This window comes from Mandrillus leucophaeus, unplaced genomic scaffold, assembly GCF_000951045.1.
Source record: "Mandrillus leucophaeus isolate KB7577 unplaced genomic scaffold, Mleu.le_1.0 Scaffold162, whole genome shotgun sequence".
Taxonomy (NCBI): domain Eukaryota; kingdom Metazoa; phylum Chordata; class Mammalia; order Primates; family Cercopithecidae; genus Mandrillus; species Mandrillus leucophaeus.
In genome coordinates this window covers 759,010-785,851 of record NW_012101610.1, presented here as the reverse complement: position 1 = coordinate 785,851, position 26,842 = coordinate 759,010, and the positions used below count along the sequence as shown (strand labels likewise).

The window sequence follows — 26,842 nt, the reverse complement described above, 5'->3', positions numbered from 1 at the left end:
ATATTTAGCTACATGAAGTCACTCAGAGAACAAGGCTGATAGAGACTTTGCCATTTTATGATGTCACTATCTCCATATATGGTTTCCAGGAGCATTGAATAGGGGAAGAGAGTACAGAAAACTCATACTTGCTCTTAAATAAATGCCCTAGACCAGAAGTGGCTTGTGTCACCTCCACATGCAGTTTATTGTTTAGAACTAGAGTTTAATGGCCTCACTCTAGCTTTAAGAGAGGTTGGGAAATGAAAGAGGAGCATGTATAGAATGTTTGGAGAGTTCTCCTTTGTCTGCTGTATACCCCTTGCTAAAGATGAGAAAATTGAGGAAAAGAGGGATAAGAAATCTGCTCAATGCCACAGAGCTGGTAACTGGTAAAAGCTGGACTCAAGCCCAGGCTGCCTGGTGCCAGAGCCTGTCTTCTTGTCCATATCCTCATGTTGCAGTTCCACAGGGGAGACCTACTGAGATGCAGACAGTGTGTCAAGGGCTTTTCCTCCTGTCTCCATTCTTTTCTGAAAAGTGACTGCCCCTTTTGCTTCAGTAACAGAGGTTTTTTGTTTGTTTGTTTTTTGTTTTTGTTTTTGTTTTGGTACTTTGATGCTTTGGGTGTTTAAAGTTTAGCTTACCACAGACAGTCAACTAGCCCTGCCTTCTCAACTCTCCAGTGACTGGCCACAGAAAGCTAAACATTAAACACCTGAAGTATCATAGCTTGCCACACGGTCCTGTCAGGGATGTCCTGGGTGTCTCCAGAAATCTTTAGCCATGACTTTGATCAGAAATAATTTCTTCCCAGATTCAATGAAAACACTGGAGATCCCTCATTCTCCAACAATACCCCAAAAATGGCTCCGGTAGAAAAGTCATAGTACAAGCCGCTACCTATTACTACCTCGGTTTATCCAGTGCAATATCACTATCAACCCTCCATCTAAATGCCTGCTCCAGGTGCTTTACAGGCTTGGTGTCACATAATCCTTTCAATGATCCTATGCAACAGATCTTACTGACAAATCCCGCTTCATGTTACAGATGGCAAGACCAAACTTTGAAAGGAAAATGGTTCACCCAAGAGCTTTCTTGTTAGTGCCTGAGGTTGGACTTCAGCTCAAGACTTTGGGATTCCAAAGACCCTGCATTTTACCAGGATACCAAATTGTTCCTCTGAGAATCCCAAGTGAACAAAAAGAGCCAACATCGATTATGCCCAGCACCGTGTGCTACATGCTTTTTATAAACTATTTCATCTAGTTCTTTCATGTAGTTCAAACAAATGAAGAAGTAAAGAAAACATCCTGGAGGCAGGCATTGTTGTTACCGTTCCTATTTTACAAATAAGGTAGGTGCTGGGTGCTGTGGCTCATGCCTGTAATCCCAGCACTTTGGGAGGCTGAGGGGGGCGGATCACCTGAGGTCAAGAGTTTGAGACCACCCTGGCCAACACGATTTGGCAGGCACAACTGATTGATTGTGGTGGGGATTTATCTTCCCAGCTGAGGAACCACAGGGCAGAAAGAGACCAACTGTCCTTCACCTCTGTCTTACCTGGTACTGTTTAGAACACAGCTGAGCTAGGTTTCTAGTTTTAATAGAAACCCAGTCTCTACTAAAAATACAAAAATTCACTGGGTGTGGTGGCAGGCACCTATAATCCCAGCTATTTGGGAGGCTGAGGCAACAGAATCACTTAAAACCAGGAGGCGGAGGTTGCAGTGACCCAAGACCATGCCATTGCACTCCAGCCTGGGTGACAACAATAGATTCCGTCTCAAAAGCAACCAAAAACCAATTAAGGAAGGTGAGGCCAAGAGCAAGGAGGTCCACAAAGATCACACGGAGGTTAAGTGGCAGACCTAAGCTCAAAATCAGACCTTTCTGTCTCCAGACCTCCAGAGCCCAGGCTCTTATCTATTAGGCTACGTTGCCTCTCAGCTGTCATTTAAGGGAGACTATGGGGATGTAGGGCTGGGAAGGGGGAGCAGGTTAGCCATAGAGAACTGGTGAAAATGCACCATAGGACCTGGTTCATTCACACCCCTAGCCATGCCACACGAATTGGAGGTGACTTCGTATACATGGTTTGTTTTTCTTTTTTTTTCTTTTTCTTTTTTTCTTTTGAGGTGGAGTCTCATTCTGTTGCTCAGGCTGGAGTACTGTGGCATGATCTCGGCTCACTGCAAGCTCCACCTCCCGAGTTCACGCCATTCTCCCGCCTCAGCCTCCAGAGTAGCTGGGACTACAGGCGCCCGCCATCACGCCTGGTTAATTTTTTGTATTTTTAGTAGAGGCGGGGTTTCACCATGTTAGCTAGGATGGTCTCGATCTCCTGACCTCATGATCTGCCCGCCTCGGCCTCACAAAGTGCTGGGATTACAGGCATGAGCCACCGCTCCTGGCCAACATGGTTTGTTTTTCTAACTGATTATCTCTCCGTGGAGGCCTGTAATTGTTTCTGTCATATTTTACTGAGCATCTCCTCCCCCTACTGAATTACCCAATTCCTGACAAGTTCTCTGTTCAAGGTCCCCCTCCGCTGTGGCCAGAAGCCAAGTTCTACTGGGTGCACATTCCTGTGGATCACCTGATCAGAGAGAACTGAACCTACAAAAGAGAGCTTAACCTCCTTTTCCATACCTACCCAGGACCTAGCTCAGCTGTGTCCTAAACAGTACCAGGTAAGACAGAGGTGAAGGACCGTTTCTCTCTCTCTTTCTGCCGTGTAGTTCCTCAGTTGGGAAGATAAATCCCCACCAAAATCAATCAGTTGCCTTCCAAATTCTGGTGACCTGAAACAAAGCTATAATTCTAGCAATTAACCAAAAACATGCATCCGTTTCAGGGAGAAACTTTTGGATACACAACCAATCTATTAGCTATCTCTTTCCAAGGAAGGTGGTGACTTGAGAACTCTGTGCCCGGTTTCTGAGGACTGTTTCACCATGCAGTGGCTGATGAGGTTCCGGATCCTCTGGGGCATCCACAAATCCTTCCACAACATCCACCCTGCCCTTTCACAGCTGCGCTGCCGGTCTTTATCAGAAATTGGAGCCCCAAGATGGAATGACTATGAAGTACCGGAGGAATTTAATTTTGCAAGCTGTATTCTGGACTACTGGGCTCAAATGGAGAAGGTAAGAGGACCGCCGTGATGGTGATATAAGAACAAGGGTGGCCTCACTTTCCTTATCTTGCTCCTGCTAGGTTGAAAGGTACAGAAGCAAAATTGCTTCTGCCTCAATTTATCAATGTTGTGGAAGAAGCTTATATTTCAAGTTTCTATTCCCAGCATGGCCATTTCCTTATTTCACTGAGCCTCAGTGGTTTCATCTATGAAAAGGGGAATTAACTCCTTTAAAAACAAAAAAAATAGGTAAATGTATCTTTTGTTCAATCAGGGTATTAAAATTGTGACCTATTGTGGGATCCGGCCAGCGGCCCACAATGCAACGGGGCTCTCTCTTTGTTCCCAGGTGAATCAGCAGGTAGAGAAATAATAGACACACACAAGATAGTGAAAGCTGGGTCCAGGGGGGTCACCACCTTCTGGTCCCACAGTGCCAACAATGCACTGGATATGCCAGCATTTATTATTAAGTTTAGTGAGGTCAGGGGTAGGTTAGTGAGGGATTTAGGGTCATTTGATTATGAGGTGAGATGGTCACATGGGGATGAAGTAATTCTTTAACATAACATCTGTATGCAGAAGTACAGTGTACAGAGATAAGAATTTACAATATAGTGTGTGCATCAGTAATTTCTAACATAGCCTTAAAACAGGAACAGCAGTAACAGTTACAGCAAAAGCTGGTTACAAATAATTCATAGGAACAGGACGTGAAGTTAGACCAGAAATTCTCAGAAGGGAGCATGCCTTAACCCCAAAGAGGCCTAGAAGAGCCATGGCAAGATGAGGGCATTTATAGCCCTATCTTCCATATGGACAGGCGCCCGCCATGCATCCATTTATAGGCTCTCCACGAGGGTCGTGTTCCATTCCCAGAGCTATGAACATCTGCTTTTCTGGGATAGGAATCTTGGTGATGTGAAACCTCCCCGACTGCATATCCATTCATAGGCTCTCTGCAGGGGGAAGCACATCACGCGCTGTTGGCTCATTCTGGCAGTCCAACCTGGCATTGTCTTTACACAATCCTGCGTGCAATTTTGTATTTAAAATAATCAGGAGCATTTAATCTTTTATTCCGTAGCAATAGTTTCAAGGGGTCTCCCTATAGTGACCAAGTGCAAAGTTCTGATCACAAGGTCAGCAAATTCATTAGTCTGAGTTCTCATCTTCAGTGAATGGGACAGTGTGTCTTAACTGGTATTCATGTCATCAAACTTGGGCTTGACTTGAGACTGCACCCAGAGGAGGAGATAGACCACCTGAATGTGCACATGAGTGTCTGACACATTTACCTATATTAGGCCATCCATCTTCCCATGAGCATGGCAAGTCTAATTAGATTCCTCTTTGTCAACTACCTACTTGACTGTGGCTTTAAGGTATGTCAAGAAAAACCAAGCTCTGTGTCTTCCAGAAAACCCCAAGTGCTTGGTTTGTCTTCTCACAGGACACAGACCAAGAGAGAAGCTGTAGTGACATGAGGAGTCAGGGTAGACAATGGATGGTGTTTTCAGCTACTAACTCCCAGCTGCCAATATGGTAGTGTAAAAAGTCACCCAGCACTGTCTTTAAACCAAAGAGAGAATCCCCCTGAAATGGAATTGGAGAGTTTATGAAATTTTTAAGTGTTTCATGAACATGTATTCATGTATTACTCTCCAAAGCCTATATGTCTTTATGACATCTTCCTCCCCACTCCCTTCTTTTTCTTTCTCTGAATTTGCATAGTAACCTCAAGAAAAATAAAACCGTCAGTTACAGAAAGCATTTTTATGTGCCTTGACAATCACCTTGCATTTAATAATCTGATTCGATGGATACTGTTATTGTCTCTATTTCCTTGATGAAGAAACTGAAGATCCAAGGATATAACTAACATGCTGAAATCACATGTCTAATAAGTGGGACAACAGGGTTTGGGTCCAGGCCGTCTGATTTCACAATCCATTATTTCACCTAGTCTCACAGTCTAATGATGCCAAAATATCTCCGCCTTAAGAGTATAAATTGATTTTTTTCATTGCCCAGACTGGAAATCTGGTTGAGAATTTTTGAAACATGACATGGGTTGGAGAGGAAGGAAGTAAAAGGAGGAGGTGAATGGGTGAACATGACTATATAAACTTGAATAATATAAACACAATTTTGCTTTTCAAAATTAATATTATACTATAAGCATTTTATTGTAGAAACAATTCTAAAAGAGCATGTAGTTGGATTTTATTTTTTTATCCATTCTGCCAATCTATGTCTTCTGGTTGGGGAGTTTAGTCCACTAACATTTAAAGTAATTGCTGATAGACAAGGATTTACTATTGCCATTTTGTTAATTGTTTTCTTCATGTCTCATAGCTTTTTTGTCTCTCATTTCCTCTCTTACTCCTTTGTGTTTAGTTGAGTTTTTGTAGTGATACACTTTGATTTTCTTCTCATTTTCTTTTGTGTATATTCAATAAATATTTGCCTTGTGGTTACCACGGGAATTAAATATGATATCTTGTAGTTCTAGCAATCTATTTAATACTGATAACAACTTAACTTTAATCACATACAAACACCCTACTCCTGTGACATTATAAGGCCAATAATGAAAATTAAATGTAAAAATCCTTCTCCTTTACAGTTCTATCCCAGCCAGCCCCCACACACACTTTATGTTATTGATGTCATCAATAACATTTTTGTATATTGCTTAAGTAACATTTATTTAATATATATTACAAATATATGTTAATAAATTAACATATTTATAATTATTTTATGATTTATTTTTTAAATACTATAACAAATAACAAGTGGAGTTACAAACCAAACTTACAATAATGTTGATTTTTATATTTGTTCATGAATTTATATTTACAAGAGAACTTTATATTTTCATATTTGAGTTCCTCTCCAACATCCTTTTATTTCACCTTGAGGACATCCTTTAGCATTTCTTGTAGGGCAAGTCTAGTGATAGTTAACTTTGACTTTTGTTTATCTGGGAATACTCTACTTTCTCCCTCACTTTTGAAGAACAGTCTTTCTGGATGTAAAATTCTTGGTTGGCTTTTTTTTTCTTTAAGCACTTTAAATGTTTTAAAATGGGATCTCAGTCCTTACGTTGTGTTCACATCGGAACGTGACTATGGCTGTGGATTAGTTTAATAAGTGCTCTTTTTCTTTGAAGCAGAAAGTAACATATAATGTATGGTCTTGACCAGGAGGGCAAGAGAGGTCCAAATCCAGCCTTTTGGTGGGTGAATGGCCAAGGGGATGAAATAAAGTGGAGCTTCAGAGAGATTGCAGACCTAACCCGCCGCACAGCCAACATCCTCACACAGACCTGTGGCCTGCAACAGGGAGACCTTCTGGCCTTGATTCTGCCTCGAGTGCCTGAGTGGTGGCTGGTGGCTGTGGGCTGCATGCGAACAGGTCAGTGATGCAAGAGGGACCTGGTGGACCTCAGGGCTGTTCAAGAGCCTATGTTTCCTGAGATATTAGGTGCTGTGCACCCAGCCTGGCACTGACACAGCTTTGAAGCCCTAGCCCCAGTTTCTGTGCTGGGACCACAAAACAAGGCTTCCTGCCCTCTGGGAATTAACAGTTTAGTTGAAGACAAAACAGTTTCTCTTATCTGTACCTCCTTTCTTCTTCACAGTCTTTGTCTTTCTCATATTCCCTCACAAATTCTTTTATTCTTTCTTATTCTCTCCCTCACACTCTCACATTCATACACTCTCAAGTGCAGTGCCAAACTTTCTCTCATACACACACACACACAAACACACATACACTTTCTCTTGCACAGTCTCAGGTACTCTTACCTTTTTAAAGATTCATTGATTGTTAACATTTTTCCCATATTTGAGCACTCTCTCACTCTCTCTTTCTCTCCCTTTCTCACTGAATTATTTAAGAATCACTTGTGGGCATTGTGACACCTATGAACACCAGGTAAACACTCATAAACACAAAAGCAGGCATCTGATAAGATCCAGAATATTCCACAGCCTTTTCTGCATGACAGTGACATTTTTGAAGAATACAAGTTATATTGTAGAATATATCTCCAAATTTGTATTTCTGACTCTTTCTTTGTGATTATATTCAGATTAGACACGTTAGGCAGCAGAATTACAAGGACAAAGTTGTGTTTTCCTCCGTGCATCACATCAGGGGGTATATTCTGAAGTCAGTTTGTTCCCTCTTCAGTTATACTGTTTCATCACTTGAGTAAGGTGGTTTTCACAGAAAACCTTTATCCTTTACAAAGGCACAAATTTTCCTTGTAATTAATAAATAATTCATGGTGTGATCCTTAAGCGATTGTGTGAATATTCCTGTTCCCTAACTGTATTCCACATTATGGTTTGGGTATCTAGTGATGATTCTTTACTGAATTGAATATTACCATGTTGGTTTTACCTGGAAATTTTCAATTTCTGTCAGTCTCTCTACATTTATTCGTTAGAATTCTTATGTGGCAATTTCCCTTCCCCTTTTAATGACCTATTTTTTTTCTGTATAAATTAGAGTCAGTGACTCACAGATTCTTTCTTGAATCACTTCTCTCATTTTATCATGTGTACAGCACTCTGCCACACTGTTGATCATATTTTCTCTCTCTCCATCTCATATTCGCTCACAAATAAAATAGGTGATTCATTCAGCCAGATCATGTGAACTCAAGAAGTAATAAAACTGGTAGAAGGAGTCTAGAGATGAAAAGCCATGTCATCTGTGGACCTATAAGATGGTCCATGGGAAATCTAAGACTTGGCCAGGGGTGGTGCCTTAGGCCTATAATCCCAGCACTTTGGGAGGCCAAGGTGGGCGGATCACAAGGTCAGCAGATCAAGACCATCCTGGCCAACATTGTGAAACCCCATGTCTACTAAAAAAAAAAAAAAAAAAAAAAAATTAGCCGGGAGTGGTGGCAAGACTCCATCAAAAATAAAATAAAATAAAATACTTGAGCTGAGCCCTCTGGGATAAGAAAAATTAAAGAGGATTAGAAACAAAAGAAGGGCATTCCAAGCACGGGGTGAGGGGTGGCCATTTTGAAATAGAAAATAAGTTGTGGGAGACAAAGATGGAAAGAAAGCAGCGTCTTCAAAGTTAGGATGAGAAGTGTGGTGTTTTCCTGGAGAGAGGGCACAGGTGTTAGTGCAGAGGAGAAATGTAGAGAGGCCAGGCATGGTGGCTCACACCTGTAATCCAGCACTTTGGGAGGCTAAAGCAGACAGATCACTTGTGGTCAGGAGTTCGAGACCAGCCTGGCCAACCTGGTGAAACCCCATCTCTACTAAAAATAAAAATTAAAAAAATTAGCTGGGTGTGGTGGTGGACACCTATAATCCCAGCTACTGGAGAGGCTGAGACAGGAGAATTGCTTGAATCCAGGAGGCTCAGGTTGCAGTGAGCTGAGATTGCACCACTGCACTCCAGCCTGAGTGACAGAGGGAGACTCCATCGAAAAAAAAGAAAGAAAAAGATAAAAAAGAAAGAAAGGAAGAAAGAAAAAAAGAAAGAAAGAGAGAAAGAAAGAAGGAAGGAAAGAAAGAAAGAGAAAGAAAGAAAGAAAGAAAGAAAGAAAGAAAGAAAGAAAGAAAGAAAGAAAGAAAGAAAGAAAGAGAGAAAGAAAGAGAAAGAAAAATTTAGAGGGGGAAAAAAGTCAGTGTTTATGGAACTAAGCAAGTAATAATATAGAAGATGGGTAGCAGAAAGATTCAAAACTGCTGGCGGGATGAGAATCCAGAAGGAAACACGAAGACTTGAGCTCATTGTTGGCGATGTAGATAGAAGGGAACACAAAAAAATTCAAAGGACAATGTGGTGAAATGCAGAATGAAGGAAAGAGGGGACATTCAAGATGACATCCAAGGAATGACAGAAAGGGGAATAAGAAGGGAAAGACTGGGGAGAAATGCAGCTATTCTTAATGTCAGAGACATTGTCCTGTTTACATCTATACTTCCAGATCCTGTGTAAACATGTGTAAAGCAGTGTCCACCCATGTTTTGGCTAGATCCATTTACAGTAGAAAAGATTAGGGCAGGACTTTCAAATTTTAATGTGCAAAAGAATCACTTGGAAAACTTGCTAAGACACAGATTCTGATTCTGTAGGTTTGAAACAGGGTATGAGATTCTGCACCTGGATAGTGCTGCTGCTGTTGTTCTGTGGTCCATACTTTGCATAACAAGAGGTTAGGGAATTTCAGTGCAGACAAGCCAAGCCTAAAGCCCATGATTGTGAAAAAGAAACCAAAACTATCAGTTCGTTTCTCATCCCCAGGGATCATTTTCATGCCTGCGACCATCATGTTGAAGGCCAAAGACATTCTCTATCGACTACAAATGTCTAAAGCCAAGGGCATTGTGACCACAGATACCCTTGCCTCAGATGTGGACTCCATGGCTTCTGAGTGCCCTTCTCTGAAAACCAAGCTCCTGGTATCTGATCACAGCCGTGAAGGGTGGCTGGACTTCCGATCGCTGGTTAAGTGAGTTTCCGGTCTGATGAATATGGTCTCTGAGTACAGGTGTTGTGGGATAATTTAGGAATCAGAGAGACTGATGGATTGAGGAGGATATATTCATTTAGGTGCACCGGCCCAGTCAGATTAACATCCAAAGGACTGAGCCCTGAATGAAGAGTCAGGTTACCTTTTAAGCATTTCATGGGGTTGGGGGGAGATCTGTGCAGGGGGAAGCATATTACAGAAGCAAGAATCAAAGACAGTTATTCAATTGAAACATGCATTACCTCATTTCTTACTTTTCAAGGAAAAACATGTTTTACAACTTGAGTTTATCTGTCTAGTGACCTTACAGCTGCACAGCTAGAGAAAGAGGGTCTTCACAATGCCTGGGAAAGGGAGAGAGAAGACTCACTAGCTACAGACAGAAAAACAGGCAGTTAATTTTTAAAGGACTCCACCTCTTTCTCTTCCTCAGGGGGAATTGGGTTTTCTTACATACAACTGAGTTTTTACTTACACATTCTTTAATTTCTTTAAATTCCTGTTCCATTTCCACCCTTTGGTGCTTTTTATAACAAAGGTGTTAATAGAAAGCACCACTATTTGCCACCTCTTTGCTGAGCTGAGCTTCTACTGGCAGTGGCTGATATTTGGTTAATGCCACGAACTGTGCGGTAGTGTGTTGAGTTATTACTGCCTCTACAGTTGACCGAATGCCCCTAATAAACAGGGGTAAAAGACAAGGGAGGATGAGGCAGATGCCAAGAATAAACAAAAACCCACCAATGAGGGTTTTGAATCCTCCAAAGGTTGGGAATCATCCTCCAAACAAAGAATCCAGGGACCATCCGGACCAAGTCTGAACTGGAACATGGGCCAACTTGTTCATTCTAGCTCTGATTTCCATGACAGCCTGGCCATTATTATCAATTGCTAGGCAACAGTTGGTTAAATTAAATTTTCCACATACTCCTCCTTCTGAGACTAAGCAATAATCTAAAGCCAATCTATTTTGATATATAGCATTTCTCATTTGTGTTGCTTGTATTGCCAGTAAATCTAGTGCCCTTGATGTTTCATTGGTTATAATTTCAAGGACTGCCTGCAACCTTATGATGCACTTGAGCATATAGATTGGGGTGTGGTACCCTCATGACCCATCTTGCACCCAGGTAGCTGGCCTATAATATTTAATGATTCTTTCAGGAGACCATTGATTTATCTTTCCAGTCTCCTATGTCCACATCTTTTTTGACGTTTGTGTCTATTTTTGTGATTATGCTCTTCTAGTTCTTCTTTTATTTTCTTCATTGACTGGATACCCTAAGAGTTCCCCTTGCTTTAGAGGAATTAGAAAGACAGATGGCTTGATTGTTCCTACACACGTGCCCCTGTCCATTTAGCTGGCAGTTGCCAATATGCCCATGCTCCACAGATCCAATATAGGCCAGAGGGTGCTTTCCAAGCGTTTGGAGCCTGTAGCTGATGCCACGTGTTGGTTAGGGTAGAGAATTGAGAGAAAGGATTTGGATCTGGTAAGCAGGAGTTGTTCTGGGCGTTTCTCCATAGAGTTTTCTTTTTAGTCTCATCATAATACTGTTGCCCTAGGCAGGTTGTTTCTCCTACTGCCTCTGTGAAAGCCTTTCCCCATTGGGCAATACAGTACTTTCCAATTTTGGAGGTTTTTAACAACCAAACACTGGCTGAGGCTGTTGGTTCACTGGCAGGGTTAGGTGAAGTGAAATTATCTTGTGGCATTAATTCCTTTGCTTCCCATGGCCACTGCTTCCCCATATTAGTTCCTCCACATACATAGCATGAGGAAATTCCTAAGCTGCCTGCTATGTTTTCAGCTAGTTGAGCAAATAAGTTTTGGTTGGTGGGGGAAGCTCAGGCACTGACTGATCCAAATGCTTATAGAATGACTTATAGACCTGGAATTGTGGGGTTGGACGTATTTGAGTCCTTCTAGTCTTTTTGACAAGTAGTATGTAGCAGGACGGGCTGCAGACAAAACCTCTCAGACACTGAGTTGTAGAAGGAAGGGCTCTATTCAGCTGGGAGCATCATCAAGCTACTGCCTTAAAATCTGAGCTCCCTGAGTGTGCAATTTCTGTCCCTTTTAAGGGCTCACAACACTAAAGATTTCACATGAAAGGGTCATGATTGATTTGAGCAAGCAGCAGGTACGTGACAGGGGCTACATGCACCAGTGGTCAGAGTGAAACAGGACAAGACAGGGAGTTTCACAATGTTCTTCTATACAATGTCAGGAACATCGGTTTCTAAGTCATGAGTTGATTTTTAACTACTAGGTTTAGGCCAGGCAGACCTGGGCCTGGTTCCGGGCCTGGCGCTGGGCTGCCTGTCTTTAGTTTTACTTCATTGTTTTTTCTTAAAACAGATACTGAGTATAAAACAATATAAAACAATATGAGAGGGTCTCTCTCTTTCCTCATTCCCCCCGTTTGAGACTCTCACTTTTTATTAGTGGGAGTTCTCACTCTTATTTTTGCTATTTATGTCTTCTTGTGCAATAGATTGATAGTGATTCATATAGTACACTTGTGCTGAAGCATTTTGGTGAACTAAGGTAGTGATGAAGCTTTTTTATCATTTGAAGAAGTACAGGTAGCAAACAAGGGAGCAGTAACGAGGTTTTTATTACAATTGTAACTTTTATTATAAGAGTTTTAAATCCTCCTAGTGCTAGGAACTAATTTTTAAACATGGCTTCAGGGTCAAATTTGTGCTACTCTTGTACGGGCACATGTGACTATGTCTTTAACTACTTGCCTTTGATTACTTATGTGTAGACAGTAATTAGTAAGGTTAAATTTCTTATAGACCTCTCTTTCTGCTGCTAGCATGTAGTTGAGAGACAATGTATTTTGATAGATAGCATTTCTTATCTGAGTTTCTTGCCAGGCCAGAATAGTCAAGGCGTGACCGATTTTATTAGTGGTGATTTTTAAAACAGTTGCAACTGTATGATTCAGTTGAGCATATAAATGGGGGTCCAGTATTCTCATGAGCTGTCTTGTGTCTAAGTGGCAGGCCTATAGTATTATATAATTTTTTAGGAGGTCATTTATCATTTTTTTAATTACCTATGGCTATGCTTCATTTTCCACGGGAAGCATAGACAGGGAAGCCCGGAAGTTCACCTGTTTTTATGGGCAGTAAGAAGAAAGATGGTTTAATAGTGCCAATAACACAACCACCTGTCTACTGGTCAGGCAGCTTAGCATAGGCTCTATGTCTACATATCCAGTATAACCCGGTGGGGGCAACCTAGTCCTGGTGGGATTCTGGGTGGGACTGTTTTTGTGGTACTGTTATACAGCTTTTGCCTAAGACAACTAAGCCACCCTACAGGATGAGTGAATCCTTTTTCTTTTCTAGCTATGCAATACTGTCTAATAATTGAGACTTTTAGAACCTAGAGATGATCAGGATGATTCTTTTGGGCCAGGAATTCATCAGGAACTGGGTCTGTAGGCACTAATTCTCGGGCTTCTTATGGCCATTGATCTCATATTACAGTGTTTTAATAAACATAACATGAAGTAACATTTAGAGATGGGCTACATGCTCTGCTAATTGCAAAAACAAATTTCTGTTTTTTCCTGGAGTCTCTGGTACTGGCACATTTAGTTTATTACAGAAAGTCTGAAATACTCAGTCTGGAGAGTGTCTTTGAACCTCTCTTTTTATCAGGATGCTTACGCTAGGATCTAATCTTTTTTAATCAATGCCTTATGCTACGTTGGTTTTTTTTTATTATTATTATTCTGAGGGTTTTGTGATTGCTAGTTTGAAAGGATTGCAGCTCCCACTCATGCAGGAGGGGCTGACTTTTTCTTCTTGGAGCTAAACAGGATCTTTTTTTTATTTAATTTTTTTTTAGGTAGCCCAAGTGACACAAGACCAGTATTGACACATTTCATATAAATACGATTCTTGACAGATATACTTACTTTCTGCTGTGTAACTTTTTTTTTTCAACCTAGAGAACCGCATCCCATCCCATGCTGCTTACTATTAATAGTGGCACAGGTGTCAAATTTTAAGGTTACATTTTAGGGGACCCCTCTTTCTTCTGTTCTAGCTATTACTTTACTTGTGTCACTTAGAAAAGGACCAGAACTTAATTTTATTTTAAAAACTGTGATCATGGGAGGCTTAAAATGGGTCATAACACACATCAGGTTGGTTATTTCCTAGGTTACATACTTTGGATAGAATAGTATTATACAAACAAGTTTCTTTTAGAGTCCTGGGACACTTATAACAACTATAAAATAATAGGACTGTAGCAATCTTTTGTCCTACCTCAGTAACTTGACGTATATACTGGGAACAGCCCTCAGTCTGAGGAAGGCCAGTTGAAGTCCTTACTGTACAAGTCCAAATTTTAAGGAAAATGAGTCCCACGATGAGTTTCCTCATGCTTCGGCCATGCGTGGACCAGTCAGCTTCCAGGTGTGACTGGAGCAGGGCTTGTCGTCTTTTTCAGAGTCACTTTGCAGGGATTAGCGAAGCTGTTCCCATCCACGTACAGCTCCCAGTCTACAGATGTTTAAGGATGGTCTCAGAGGTTAGGCCCACTAGAATAAACTGAGTCCAATGCTTTTACACAGTTATGTTTAACTGGAATCTTTGATACCAGGAGCAAGGTGGCAGGTTTAGGGTGTTGCAAACTTTAATGGTTATGCGGGGATTTTTTACAGAGCAAGCTTTGGTATCTAGTTAGTCTAGCATTGATTAGCTAATGGTGTCCTTTGGTATTTATTAAAATCACCACAGCATGGGGGGCCTTTATATTTAGGTTTTGCCTAAGAGTTAGCTTATCTGCTTCTTGTGCTAACAGGGCCATTGCTGTCGGAGCCCTTGGACATGGGGGCCAGGCTTTGGAAACCCCATTTAGTTGTTTTGAGATGGGCCACTGGCCTTGGCCAGGACCCTACAGTCTGGGTTAAAACTCCAACTGCCATTTTTTTTTTTTTTGACACATAGAGTGTAAAGAGTTTTATCAGGTCGGGTAGCCTCAGGGCTGGGACTGATGTGAGTTTTTCTTTTTAACTTATGAGAAGCTCATTGCTGTTGGTTGTAATAGATGTAGTTTATTTAATATATATTTTTATTGACTGTCATTTACCAAAATATTGATTTAAATTCTGTAACTATTTGATCTCAAGCTTTAGATTGATCTGGTATTTCTTGTGGTTAATTTCAAGGTAAAATTGATCTGGTATTTCTCCAATTGCATCTAAATAGATGTCAGAGTTGAAAGACCTGTAAGAGGCTTCTCTCACTTTACGATGTCTTGTTATTATTATTATTATTATTATTATTATTATTTCTGATTGACAAAATGCCAGGGTGAAAAGGCATAGCCAAATGGACTAAAGTGCAAGTGCCACTCCAGTTATTCGGCAGAGTGTCCAGTAAAGGTCCACCATGATACCACCACACATCCGCTCAGGGATGAACAAGGGCTGACTGATTGACAAGCTCTTGAAAATTCTTAAGCTCACTGCATCTCTTCAGGTCTCCAAGGAATGCTAAGTTTCCTCCTTGCCGTGAGAGACACGAAGTGAACTTAGTGTTGGGAGACGGAAGCTGGATGGCCCTCGGGGGCTGACCCGCAGGGTGCTGGACTTCCGGATATAGCAGAAAGAGCTTGACACGACTTATTACTCCAGGCTGTAGAATCCTGGAAAAGAGCTACCATGCAGCCCACCCCTGGTTGACTGGAGAACCACCTTAGTGGAAGAGGGACAATTAGGGCCTCTGGCCTGCCATGTGCACAAGCATAACAATTACTTTCGTTTAACGTGCAGATGGAATATTTGATCCATTTCAGCCAGGCATTTGCATCTTGGTATGCTGTCTTAATTGCCAAAGTTTGTTTTAAGTCTTTAACTTCTATGATCTTCTAGTAAAATGAACGTTTTCTTTAGCACCTATTTTTATTAGTTTTTAGACCGAAAAAAAAGCTAAACACCATTTTATATTTAATAATGCTGTTTGTATGATTTTTATACCAGCTAAGCTAAATTTTACCTTTATATTAGTGTGTTATTAATTTTAATAAAACCTTGTAAACATATTTATCCAATTTTTCATGTTTGATCATAAGGTAAGATTTTATAGAATCTTTTTAATGTTTTATAATTTTTGACGCACAGAATTTTCTTTACAATTAACGTTTTAAAACCTGCTAAAACTTTAAAAACAATGATTTTTTAACCTCTTAATGTAGGTAAAAATCTACATTCTTATGCCTCCTTATAATCTTTTTACCAAAGGTACATTTTACTTTTCTTATACACCTTGCACATAAACTGTTTCTTCAATAGTACTCAGGAGGCCTTATTACTTTTAAATTACATATAAATTACATGATATTTTTGGCATGAAGTTTTTTTATAACTTTTTTTCTTTTATGACTTTCACAGACAGTTTTTTTTGACATGTCTCAACTTTCTGACTTATGAACATTTTTTTTAAAAAAAATAACAAGTTAATTTATTTCAGGACAAGAATTTACTATATAACTTTTTTTTTTTTTTTTTTTTTGAGACGGAGTCTCACTCTGTCGCCCAGGCTGGAGTGCAGTGGCGCGATCTCTGCTCACTGCAAGCTCCACCGCCTCCCCGGTTAACGCCATTCTCCTGCCTCAGCCTCCCGAGTAGCTGGGACTATAAGCGCCCACCACCATGCCCGGCTAAATATAATTTTTTTACTCTCACCCTTTCTCTCTTTCTCTTCCCCACCCCTCATCACCAAGGTCACAGAGTTTAATTTTAAAAAAACAAGCTTAGCAGTCTGGTTAAGGGCACAGACTAGGGTGCAGACTGAGTTTGAATCCTGGCTCTGCCACTTGCTAGCTGTATATTACCAAGCAAATTACCTAACCTCTCTAAGTCTCAGTTTCCTTACCCGCAAAATGGACATGATTAGAGTAGTACTCACCTCCTAGGGTTGCTCTGAGTACTGAATGATTCATATTTGTAAATCACTGAGAGCATTGCCTGGAACATAGCAAGTGCTATTTAAATGTTCATTAAATTACTTAAAGATTCGTTGTATTTTACCAATTTTTCAAATAAAAAAATGCTGGTCCACATGTCCAAATCACCCATCAAGTCCCTGTGATGCCTAACACCGCGAGAGCCAGTTTTCCTCTAGTGTTGCAAACTCCCAGTTTCCCGTCCATGCCTTATGTTTCTTTTGCTTCCCCAGAAGATGAAGAAACAGCAATAATGACTTTTTTTCCTTTTGTCTTGAACCCCTTTGCAGATCAGCATCTCCAGAACACACCTGTATTAAGTCAAAGACTGTGGACCCAATGGTCATCTTCTTCACCAGTGGGACCACAGGCTTCCCCAAGATGGCAAAACACTCTCATGGGTTGGCCTTACAACCCTCCTTCCCTACAAGGTAGGAAAGAGGGCACCGACATAGAGGCTGGATCCCAGATGTGGGATAAGTGTGTGTGTGTGTGTGTGTCTTGGAAAAGGAGCTGTAAGTAGAAGTGACTCCATTCTCCTTTTCCCTTTCACTGTCTTTGGTTCAGACCTCTCAGGGTCTGAGAGGTGAAGGCTGGGGGTCCTAAATGTTTGCTGACAGAGGCCTCAGAGTGACAAAGGAGGCACGTTTAGGTTCTATCAGAGCATCTTCATAGGAGGTGTGAGGAAATGTGGGTAGAGACAGCACACATTCCACAAGCCACACACATGACAAACCTGACAGGGCTTGCAGACCTTGTAGTAGATTTTGGACTTTATTAGGAAAATAGTGGGAAGATACTGAAGGTTTTTTAGGGAGGAGATCTGATCAAATCTGTATTTTGATAAGATCACCATGGCTACAGGATGGAGGATGGATTGGAGAAAGTTAGAATAGAGTTAGGGAAAAGCAGTTAAAGGCTCCTAGTCTAATCCAGGTGCAAGCTAGTAGGGCATGGACCAGGTGCCAGAGATATGATGGAAATTAACACAGTTGAGATTTTAGGAAATAGAGTGCACCAGATCTGCTGGATAGACATGGGAGATGGGAGGAGGTCAAGGACGATGCCAAAGTTTGGGGCTTGGACAACTCCATGGACAGGGATGACATGTCTGGATACAGAGAACACTGGAGGAGAATCAGTTCAAGAGAGGTAGTATGATTGAACCAGTTTCAGTTGTACGTAATCAGGAAATATTTGGCAGTACACCTTTGAGACCTGGGCTGAGGGTGGTATGGAGCCCCACACAAATCACATGAACTGAGAGTGAGAGGGGTGGGTTCATAGCTAAAAACCAGAGTGCGGAACGCCCTTCATCACATCGGCCATGATCACACAGCTGAAGCCACTGCATTTTGGAGTTAGCAGGAAAATACGGAGCCTGAAGACATCTGATGTCTCCTGGTGCCTGTCAGACTCAGGATGGATTCTGGCTACCATGGGGACCCTGGTGGAGCCATGGACAGCGGGGTGTACAGTCTTTATCCACCATCTGCCACAGTTTGACACCAAGGTCATCATACAGGTAAGAAGACTCAACTTCCACTATCAGCAAAATTCCAGAAAAAATCCATGTTTCCAGGCCAAAAGCTGGACCTTGCTAAAAAAAAAAATAATACTTTATTAAGCAAAGAAGCCTATGAGCCTAAGATGATCCTGTGCCTGGGCTTCTCAAAGTGTGAAGCACTGAATCTGAGTCACTATACCCGAGTGACATCAAATCGTGACCTTGAAGAAAATGCATATTACCGGGCCATCCACCAGACCTGTAGATCAGCCTTTGTGGACTTGGGACCCAGGATGTGCATTCTGAAAAATTAAAGCAAGCACAAGTCCAAGTCTCCCAGATCCTGGACCCTGATGCTGCCAGGGACAAGCAGCTGGTGTGTGTGTGTGTGTGTGTGTGTGTGTGTGTGTGTGTGTGTTCTTACTCAATATGATGAAATGTTTAAAAACAGCCCTTGGAATATGACAGATCTAGCTTCTTATCCCTCCTTTGAAATTAACTAGCAGGTTACATACCACTCTGAGCATCAGTTTCCTTATCTGCAAAATAGGACTTTTAATAATTACTACCTCATTGGTTGAACTAGTTTACAGTCCCACCAACAGTGTAAAAATGTTGCTATCGCTCCACATCCTCTCCAGCACCTGTTGTTTCCCGACTTTTCAATGATCACCATTCTAACTGGTGTGAGATGGTATCTCATTGTGGTTTTGATTTGCATTTCTCTGATGGTCAGTGACGATGAGCATTTCTTCATGTGTCTGTTGACTGCATACATGTCTTCTTTTGAGAAGTGTCTGTTAATATCCTGGTGATTCCTCAAGGATCTAGAACTAGAAATACCATTTGACCCAGCCATCCCATTACTGGGTATATACCCAAAGGATTATAAATCATGCCGCTATAAAGACACATGCACACGTATGTTTATTGCGGCACTATTCACAATAGCACAGATTTGGAACCAACCCAAATGTCCATCAATGATAGACTGGATTAAGAAATGTGGCACATATACACCATAGAATACTATGCAGCCATAAAAAAGAATGAGTTCATGTCCTTTGCAGGGACATGGATGAAGCTGGAAACCATCATTCTGAGCAAACTATCTCAAGGACAGAAAACCAAACACCACATGTTCTCACTCATAGGTGGGAATTGAACAGTGAGAACACTTGGACACAGGAAGGGGAACGTCACACACTGGGGCCTGTCATGGGGTGGGGGGAGCGGAGAGGGATAGCATTAGGAGATATACCTAATGTAAATGACCAGTTAATGGGTGCAGCACACCAATATGGCACATATACATATGTAACAAACCTGCACGTTGTGCACATGTACCCTAGACCTTAAAGTATAATTTTAAAAAAATTAAATAAATTAAATACCAAAAAAATGATTACTACCTCATAAAATCTTAGGTAATATTAATGAGATGATAGAGGCAATATGTGTAAAGTATTTAACCCTGACATCAGCACATAGAAAACACTCTATCAGTGGGAGCTGCTGCTGCTGTTTTTAAGATGAGTACATCATGATGACAATTTAAGTCACCTGCATGAACTCCTTCTCTATATGCCCCTTCACCCCAAAATTTTCTTTATGTCTCCACTCACATCCTTGCTTTCCCTCTCAGAGGCAGACCTTGCCCTCCACCTCTCAAAATCCACCCGTTCTGCACAACCACTGCAGAGTTCTATCTCCTGGCCTTGGAGAAACAGTATTTCTTTATTAATCTTTAATCCACTACGCATTTTCTCCTGTATTTTCAGTCTCTCACTTTTCGCTAGTTTTACACCCTCAGTCCATAAACATATTCAGTGTACTTATCCTAAAATTCCTCCCTTTGAACCTGTTATACACCGGGTCAACCCACCTTTTCCAGCATAATACTAAACTTCACCAAAGAATATTCTCCATTTGCTGCAGCCACCTCTGCTTCACCTAGCCTGCTCCTGAATACTGCAGTCCTCCAATGGTCTGCCCTTACTGTTCCTTTTCTTTCTAAGCAATTTCCTTCACCTCCGTTTTCCTCAGCAAGCACATCAATGCAGGTGGCTGTCAGGACTGTACCTAGGGTCTAGTCTCCCCGGTTCAAGCTGATTTTTTCAGGCTAGCAAAACATTTCCAACCTGCTAGTTGGTAAAGCCCATCTGATCATTCCTCCAGAACGTCAAACTGCACTTCCCATATCTCATTCCCTGCCTCTATATCAATGCCTCCTCCTGTGTCACCATCGTTATTTTCTGTACCACATTCTGCATCTGAGACTTAAAGCACCACAAACAAGACTGACCTCCCTTCCCACTCTCATGCCTAATTCTCCTGCTGCTATAGAGAGTGTCCCAAAAGGTCTTTATGTATTTTAAGCCTTAGTAAGTGTTTAAAGTTTAAAATGCTACAAATTTACCAAAAAAGCATTTGCATTACTATTTCCCGCTTACTATTTTTATGAATTATTCATAATAATTTTTAATTTATATATTGTATTAGTCCATCTTATTGAAGACTAAGACAAAAAGTTTTTTAAATTTTTGATTCAGAGGGTGCATGTGCAGATTCATTACATTGGTATATTGCATGATTCTGAGGTTTGGAGTAAGAATATTCTCATGACCCAGGTAGTGCATATAGTACCCAATAAGTTTTTCAGCCCATGACCCCCTCCCTCTCCCTCCCTTCTCATAGTGCCTATTGTTATCTCCAGCATCTGTTGTTTCCAACTTTATGTCCGTGTGTACTCAACGTTTAGCTCCCACTTATAAGTGAGAAAAAGTGATGTTTGGTTTTTTACTCCTGCATAAATTTACTTAGGATAACAGCCTCCAGCTTCATCCATGTTGCTACCAAGGACATGATTTCATTCTTCTTTACGGCTGCATAGTATTCCATGGTGCATATGTAGCACATTTTCTTTATACCAACCCACCATTGATGGGCACCTAGGTCAGTTGGATGTCTTTGCTATTGTGAATACCACTGCCAATAACATATGAGCCTATGTGTCTTTTTGGGAGAACCATTTATTTTCCTTTGGATATATACCCAGTAATGGGATTGCTGGGTCAAATGGTAGTTCTAAGTTTGTTGAGGAATTTTCAAATTACTTTCCACGGTGCCTAAACTAATTTGCATTTCTATCAACAGTATATAAGCATTCCATTTTCTCCAAAGCCTCACCAGCATTTATTTTTCACCTTTTAATAATCACCATTCTGATAGGTGTGAGATAGTATCTCACTATGGTTTTAATTTGCATTTATCTGATTAATGACGTTGAGCATTTCTTCATATGTTTGTTGGATGCTTGCATGTCTTCTTTTGAGAAGTGTCTGTTTATGTCCTTTGCCCATTTTTTAAATTGGATTATTTGGGTTTTACTTGTTGATTTATGTTCTTGAAGATACTAGATATTAATTCTAATTAGACATTACATATTGGAATCTACAAAGAACTTAAATTCTTTGTAGAATCTGGATATTTGATTCTGGATATTGTCAGATGCATAGTTTGAAAATATTTTCTCCCACTCTGTAAGCTATTTACTCTCTTGATAGTTTCTTTTGTTGTGCTGAAGCTCTTTAGTTTAATTGGGTCCCACTTGTTAATTTTTGATTTTGGTGCAATTGCTTCTGGGGACTTAGCCATAAATTCTTTGCCAAAGCTAATACCCAGAAGAGTATTTCCTAGATTTTCTTCTAGGATATTTACAGTGTAAGGTTTTATATTTGAATCCTTACTCCATCTTGAGTTGATTTTTGTATATGGTGAAAGGTAGGAGCCGAGGTTTATTCTGCTACATACGGCTAGCCAGTTTTCCCAGCACCATTTATTGAATAGGAAGTCCTTTCTCCATTGCTTATTTTTGTTCACTTTGCTGAAGACCACATGACTAAGAGCTGTGAGTTCTCTATTGTGTTCCATTGGTCTATGTGTCTGTTTTTGTACCAGTAATGCTGCTTTGGTTACTGTAGCCTTATGGTATAGTTTGAAGTTGGGCAACATGGTGCCTCTGGCTTTGTTCTTTTCACTATTCAAGCTCTTTTTGGTTCTATATGAGTTTTAGAGTAGTTTTTTTCTAATTCTGTGAAAAATGACATTGGTATTTTAATAAGGATAGCACTGAATCTATACATTGCTTTAGGCAATATGGTCATGTTAACAATATTGATTTTTCCAATATATGAGCATGGAATATTTTTCCATTTATTTGTGTCATCTCTGATTTCTTTCAGCAGTGTTTTGTAGTTCTCCTTGTAGCCATCTTTCACCTCCTTGGTTACATGTATTCTTAGGTATTTCATTTTTAGTAGTTGTTGTAAATTGGATTGTATTCTTGATTTGGCTGTCAGCTAGAACATTGTTGGTGTATGGAAATGCTAATTTTTGTACATTGATTTTATATCCTGGAACTTTACTGAAGTGGTTTATCAGTTCCAGGAGCCTTTTGGTAGAGTTTTTAGGGTTTTTTATGTATATAATCATATCGTCAGCAAAACTAGTTTGACTTCTTTTCTATTTGAATATCTTTTATTTCTTTCTCTTGCCTGATTACTTTAGCTAGGACTTCCAATTCTATGTTGAATAGGAGTGGTGAGAGTGAGTATCCTACTCTTTTTCCAGTTCTCAAGGGGAATGATTCCAGCTTTTGCCTGGTCATTGTGATGTTGGCTGTGGGCTTGTCATAGATGGCTATTATGTAGAGGTATGTTCATTTATTGAGGGGTTTTATCATGAAGAGATATTGGATTTTTTGAAAGCTTTTTCTGCACCTACTAAGAGGATCATATGGCTTTTGTTTTTACTTCTATTTATGAGATTAATCATATTTATTGATCTGCATATGTTGACCCAACCTTGCATCCCAGGAATAAAGTCTACTTGATCATGGTGAATTAACTTTTTGATATGCTGTGGGATATGCAGTTTACTAGTATTTTGTTGATTTTTGCATTTATGTTCATCAGGAATATTGACTTGGAGTTTTCTTTTGTCATTGTATGTCTGCCAGATTTTGGTTCCACAATGATTCTGGCTTCATAGAATGAGTTAGAGAGGAACCCCTTCCCCTCAATCTTTTGGATTAGTTATGGAGGGATTGGTACCAGTTCTTTGTATATCTGTTAGAATTCAGCTGTGAATCTATCTTGTCCAGGGTTTTGGGGGGTTGGTAGTTAGTGATTCAATTTCAGAACTTGTTATTTGTCTGTTCAGGTTTTCACTTTCTTTCTGATTCAATCTTGAGAGGTTGTGTGTTTCCAAGAATTTATCCATTTCCTGTAGATTTTCTAATTTATGTGCATCGATGTGTTCATGATAGTCTCTGAAGACCTTTTATATTTCTGTGGGACCATTTATAGCATCATCTATGTCATTTCTGATTGGGCTTATTTTGATCTTCTCATTTTTTTTTCTTTGTTAATCTAGCTATTGTGTATCAATATTGTTTATTCTTTTGAAAAACAAGCTCTCAGTTTCATTGATATTTTGTATAAACTTTTGCATCTTAATTTCAATCAGTTTTTTAATTTTAATTATTTATTTTCTTCTGATAGCTTTGGTGTTTGTTAGTTGTTCTTTTTTTTCCTAGTTACTCTAGAAGTGATATTAAATTCTTAATTTGAGATCTCTCTAACTTCTTAATGAAGGCATTTAGTGCTATAAACTTTCCTCATAACATTGCTTCAGGTGCATCTCAAAGATTTTGGTAGATGGTATCTCTATTTTCATTTTCATTAATTTCAGATACTTTTTTGATTTCTGGTTCACCCAAGAGTTATTCAGGAAAAAATTGTTTAATTTCCATGTTTTTGTATAGTTTTCAGTGATCTTCTTGGCATTGATTTCTGTTTTTATTGCACTGTGGTCTAAGAATGTACTTGGTATGATTTTGATTTTTTTAATTTATTGAGAATTGCTTTATAACTGAACATTCAGTGAATTTTAGAATATGTTCCATGTGGGAGCAAGAAGAACGTATATTCTGTGGTTGTTAGGTAAATTATTCTGTAGATGTCTATTAGGTCCAGTTGGTCAAATGTTGAGTTTAAGTCTATAATTTCTTTGTTAGTTTTCTGCCTCAATCATGTGTCTAACATTTTCAGTGTGTTGTTGAAGTCCCCCACTATTTTTGTTTAGCAAAGTCTTTTTATAGGTCAAGAAGAACTCATCTTATGAATCTAGGTGTTCCAATGTTTGGTGTGCATATATTCAGGATAGTTAAGTCTTCTTGTTGAATTGAACCCTTTATCGTTATATAATGCCCTCATTTGTCCTTCCTAATCATTGCTGGCTTAAAGTCTGTTTTATCTGATATAAGAATAATGACTTCTGCTCTTTTTTGTTTTTCATTTGCATGGCAGGTATTTCTCCATTTATTTGCTTTGAGCCTGTGGATGTCATTACATGGGAGATGGGCCTCTTGAAGACAGAAGACAGTTGGGTCTTTTATGTTTATCCATCTTGCCACTCTGACTTTTAAAGGGGGCATTTAGACCAAAAATAAATAAGTAAATACTATTCAAATTAGTAAAACAAAACATTCCTTCTATTTCCTCTCTGCCCACCCCTGTCAACTTAGTCCTTCTTGCCAAATCTATTGCAGGAGTCTCCTGCTGTCTGTTCCACACCCCTACTGAAAGCTGCAAAGCACCAAGAGGAGTCATAGATTACGACTTACATGATAATAGCCAGAGCCCACATTTGGTGAACACCTACTTAGTGCCAAGTTCTGGGAAAGACCTCAGACACCTATGATATCTAATTCTTACCTACTAAGCAGATCTCCTTTGGCTGCCAGTAACAGAAGCCTACTTCAAAATAGCTTAGTGGAAAAAGAAATACATGGAAGGGGGAATTAGAATAGCTCATTATTCTGTAGAAGAGCAATATGAGCTTGGTAAGGATCTAAAACAGAAACTAGAAAGATACTAAGAATCAAGGCAGCTTCAGTGTCTCTTCTGCTTTTCTCTATAGGTTTGTTTCCTTCTTTCTGTTTGTAGAACTACTTTTGCTACTTTAGGTGCACATAGTCAAACATAGCAATCACAGCATTTCAGGGCTGACATTCCCCCTTCCCAGATAACCAGTCCAGGTCAACTAGAGGCTGAGTGGTCCGAATGTTGGGGTGATCAGACCCAACATGAGGCTGTGGGGGCTACAAAGTCCGGTAGAGTCAAAGGAATGAGAAAAGACAAGAGTGTATAAGGTGGGTCCAGGGGGCCAACACTGATATGGAGGCTGTGAAGGCCAAGCTCTGGAAGCCCACACTATTTATTGGTGATCAAACAAAGAAGCAGGTGGTGAGGACATGTGGATGTGGTGGTAAAGAGGTGAGGATGTGAGGACGTGGGGGTAGAAAGGTAGTGGTGCATCAAGCGTAACTGTGACAGTTTAGCATTTTCTTTGATGCATATGTAAGATGCTCTGCTACCTGAGATAATGGAGAACATGTTTACAAGCCTGGGAGAGCAACCAACAAATCTGTGCATGAGGGGTTTTATCCCCTGAGCCCTGGATTCCATCCAAGCCACGAGGGGTTTTATGCCCTGGGCTTAGATTATGGTGCAGCAGGGCAGCCTTCCACCCTTTGGCACAGAGTTTGGTGTTCCAAAGGCCATGAGGGTGTTTAGGCCCTGGACCCAGGACATGTTCTAAGACTCTTTTACATCATGACAGACAAGCCAGTCCTGCCTCAGCTCTTCTACCAACACAGCCTAAGGTAATTGTCTGTCACCAAGTCACCAATCCAACTCTCTGTGCCTGGAGTGAGGTTACTGACACAGACATTGCTGGCATGGGCCTGAGACCTTCACAGACATGGAAAGACACCTGTTGGGGTAGGAGCAGTGGGCCAAGGGTGAGAGTAGGACAAACATTTTAAAAGCATATATAAATGTGAGATATTAAAGAGGTAGAGGCTAGAGATTGAAAGCTGATTGGGTCTATGAAGGGAGGGACTGAAAGTAGAGCCAGATTTGTCCACAAATGACAATTATATTTAATCATGATACTACATGGAATATATGGACATTCCCATGTTACAGATAAGGAAATAGAATTATGGACAAATTAAGGAAGAGGATTTAAATGAAGACACCCAAACCCACTTTCTCTTCTCTTTATTGTTCTTCACTCTCTTAGTGTATCTCCACGCTGATCTGAAACTTGAAAAGAGAATACATCCAACTAATTAATCATGAATACCAAACATTTTGTAGTCTAAATAACCTGACTCCAACTTACCTTATCTTCCTAAATTTAATTATTGCTCCTCTCCAGTGGATCCAAATAAATCATATTATTTGACTTGACTTAAATGTTTCTTTAGCTCCCGAGACCCTATTTCTTGTTATTTCATCTATCTCCAAGATAGTCCCTGTTTCTCTGCCTGTAGACACCATATCTATTTGCTAATGTCCTGACTAAATACCACCTCTTCCATCAAGCCCCCTGGGACACACAACTAGGAGTATTTCCCTCTCCTGTGTTCTTACAGAACTTTTGTACTTCAAATATTTCTTACGACATCTACTAACTTCTGCCTTATCATTCAAGTCCTGTTTTATCCTATTAGTGCCTACTCACCATAGGAGTTGGAACATTATCTCACTTTTTGTATTTCCCCAACAGTACCTGATGCATACCATGTATGAAATCCATGCTCAATATATGTGTATTTAAATGATTAAGAAATGAATAAGTGGGCTCTTC

At 40.2% G+C, this 26,842-nt stretch overlaps 1 protein-coding gene across 2 annotated transcripts in view; it reads left to right on the top strand.

The window, feature by feature from the left end:
- The first annotated feature begins 2,568 nt into the window (after positions 1–2,568).
- The window catches only part of ACSM1 (acyl-CoA synthetase medium-chain family member 1), a 57,821-nt gene continuing 33,547 nt past the window's right edge, over positions 2,569–26,842 (top strand). The window contains exons 1-6 of one of the 2 annotated variants that reach the window (XM_011976063.1): positions 2,569–2,675; positions 2,889–3,131; positions 6,334–6,544; positions 9,410–9,617; positions 16,905–17,045; positions 17,980–18,139. In XM_011976063.1, the coding sequence (XP_011831453.1) occupies positions 2,940–3,131; positions 6,334–6,544; positions 9,410–9,617; positions 16,905–17,045; positions 17,980–18,139 (912 nt within the window). In that variant the 5' untranslated portion in view covers positions 2,569–2,675; positions 2,889–2,939. Of the gene's footprint in view, positions 2,676–2,877; positions 3,132–6,333; positions 6,545–9,409; positions 9,618–16,904; positions 17,046–17,979; positions 18,140–26,842 lie in introns of those variants that run through there. The other variant, XM_011976062.1, reaches the window with a different exon arrangement.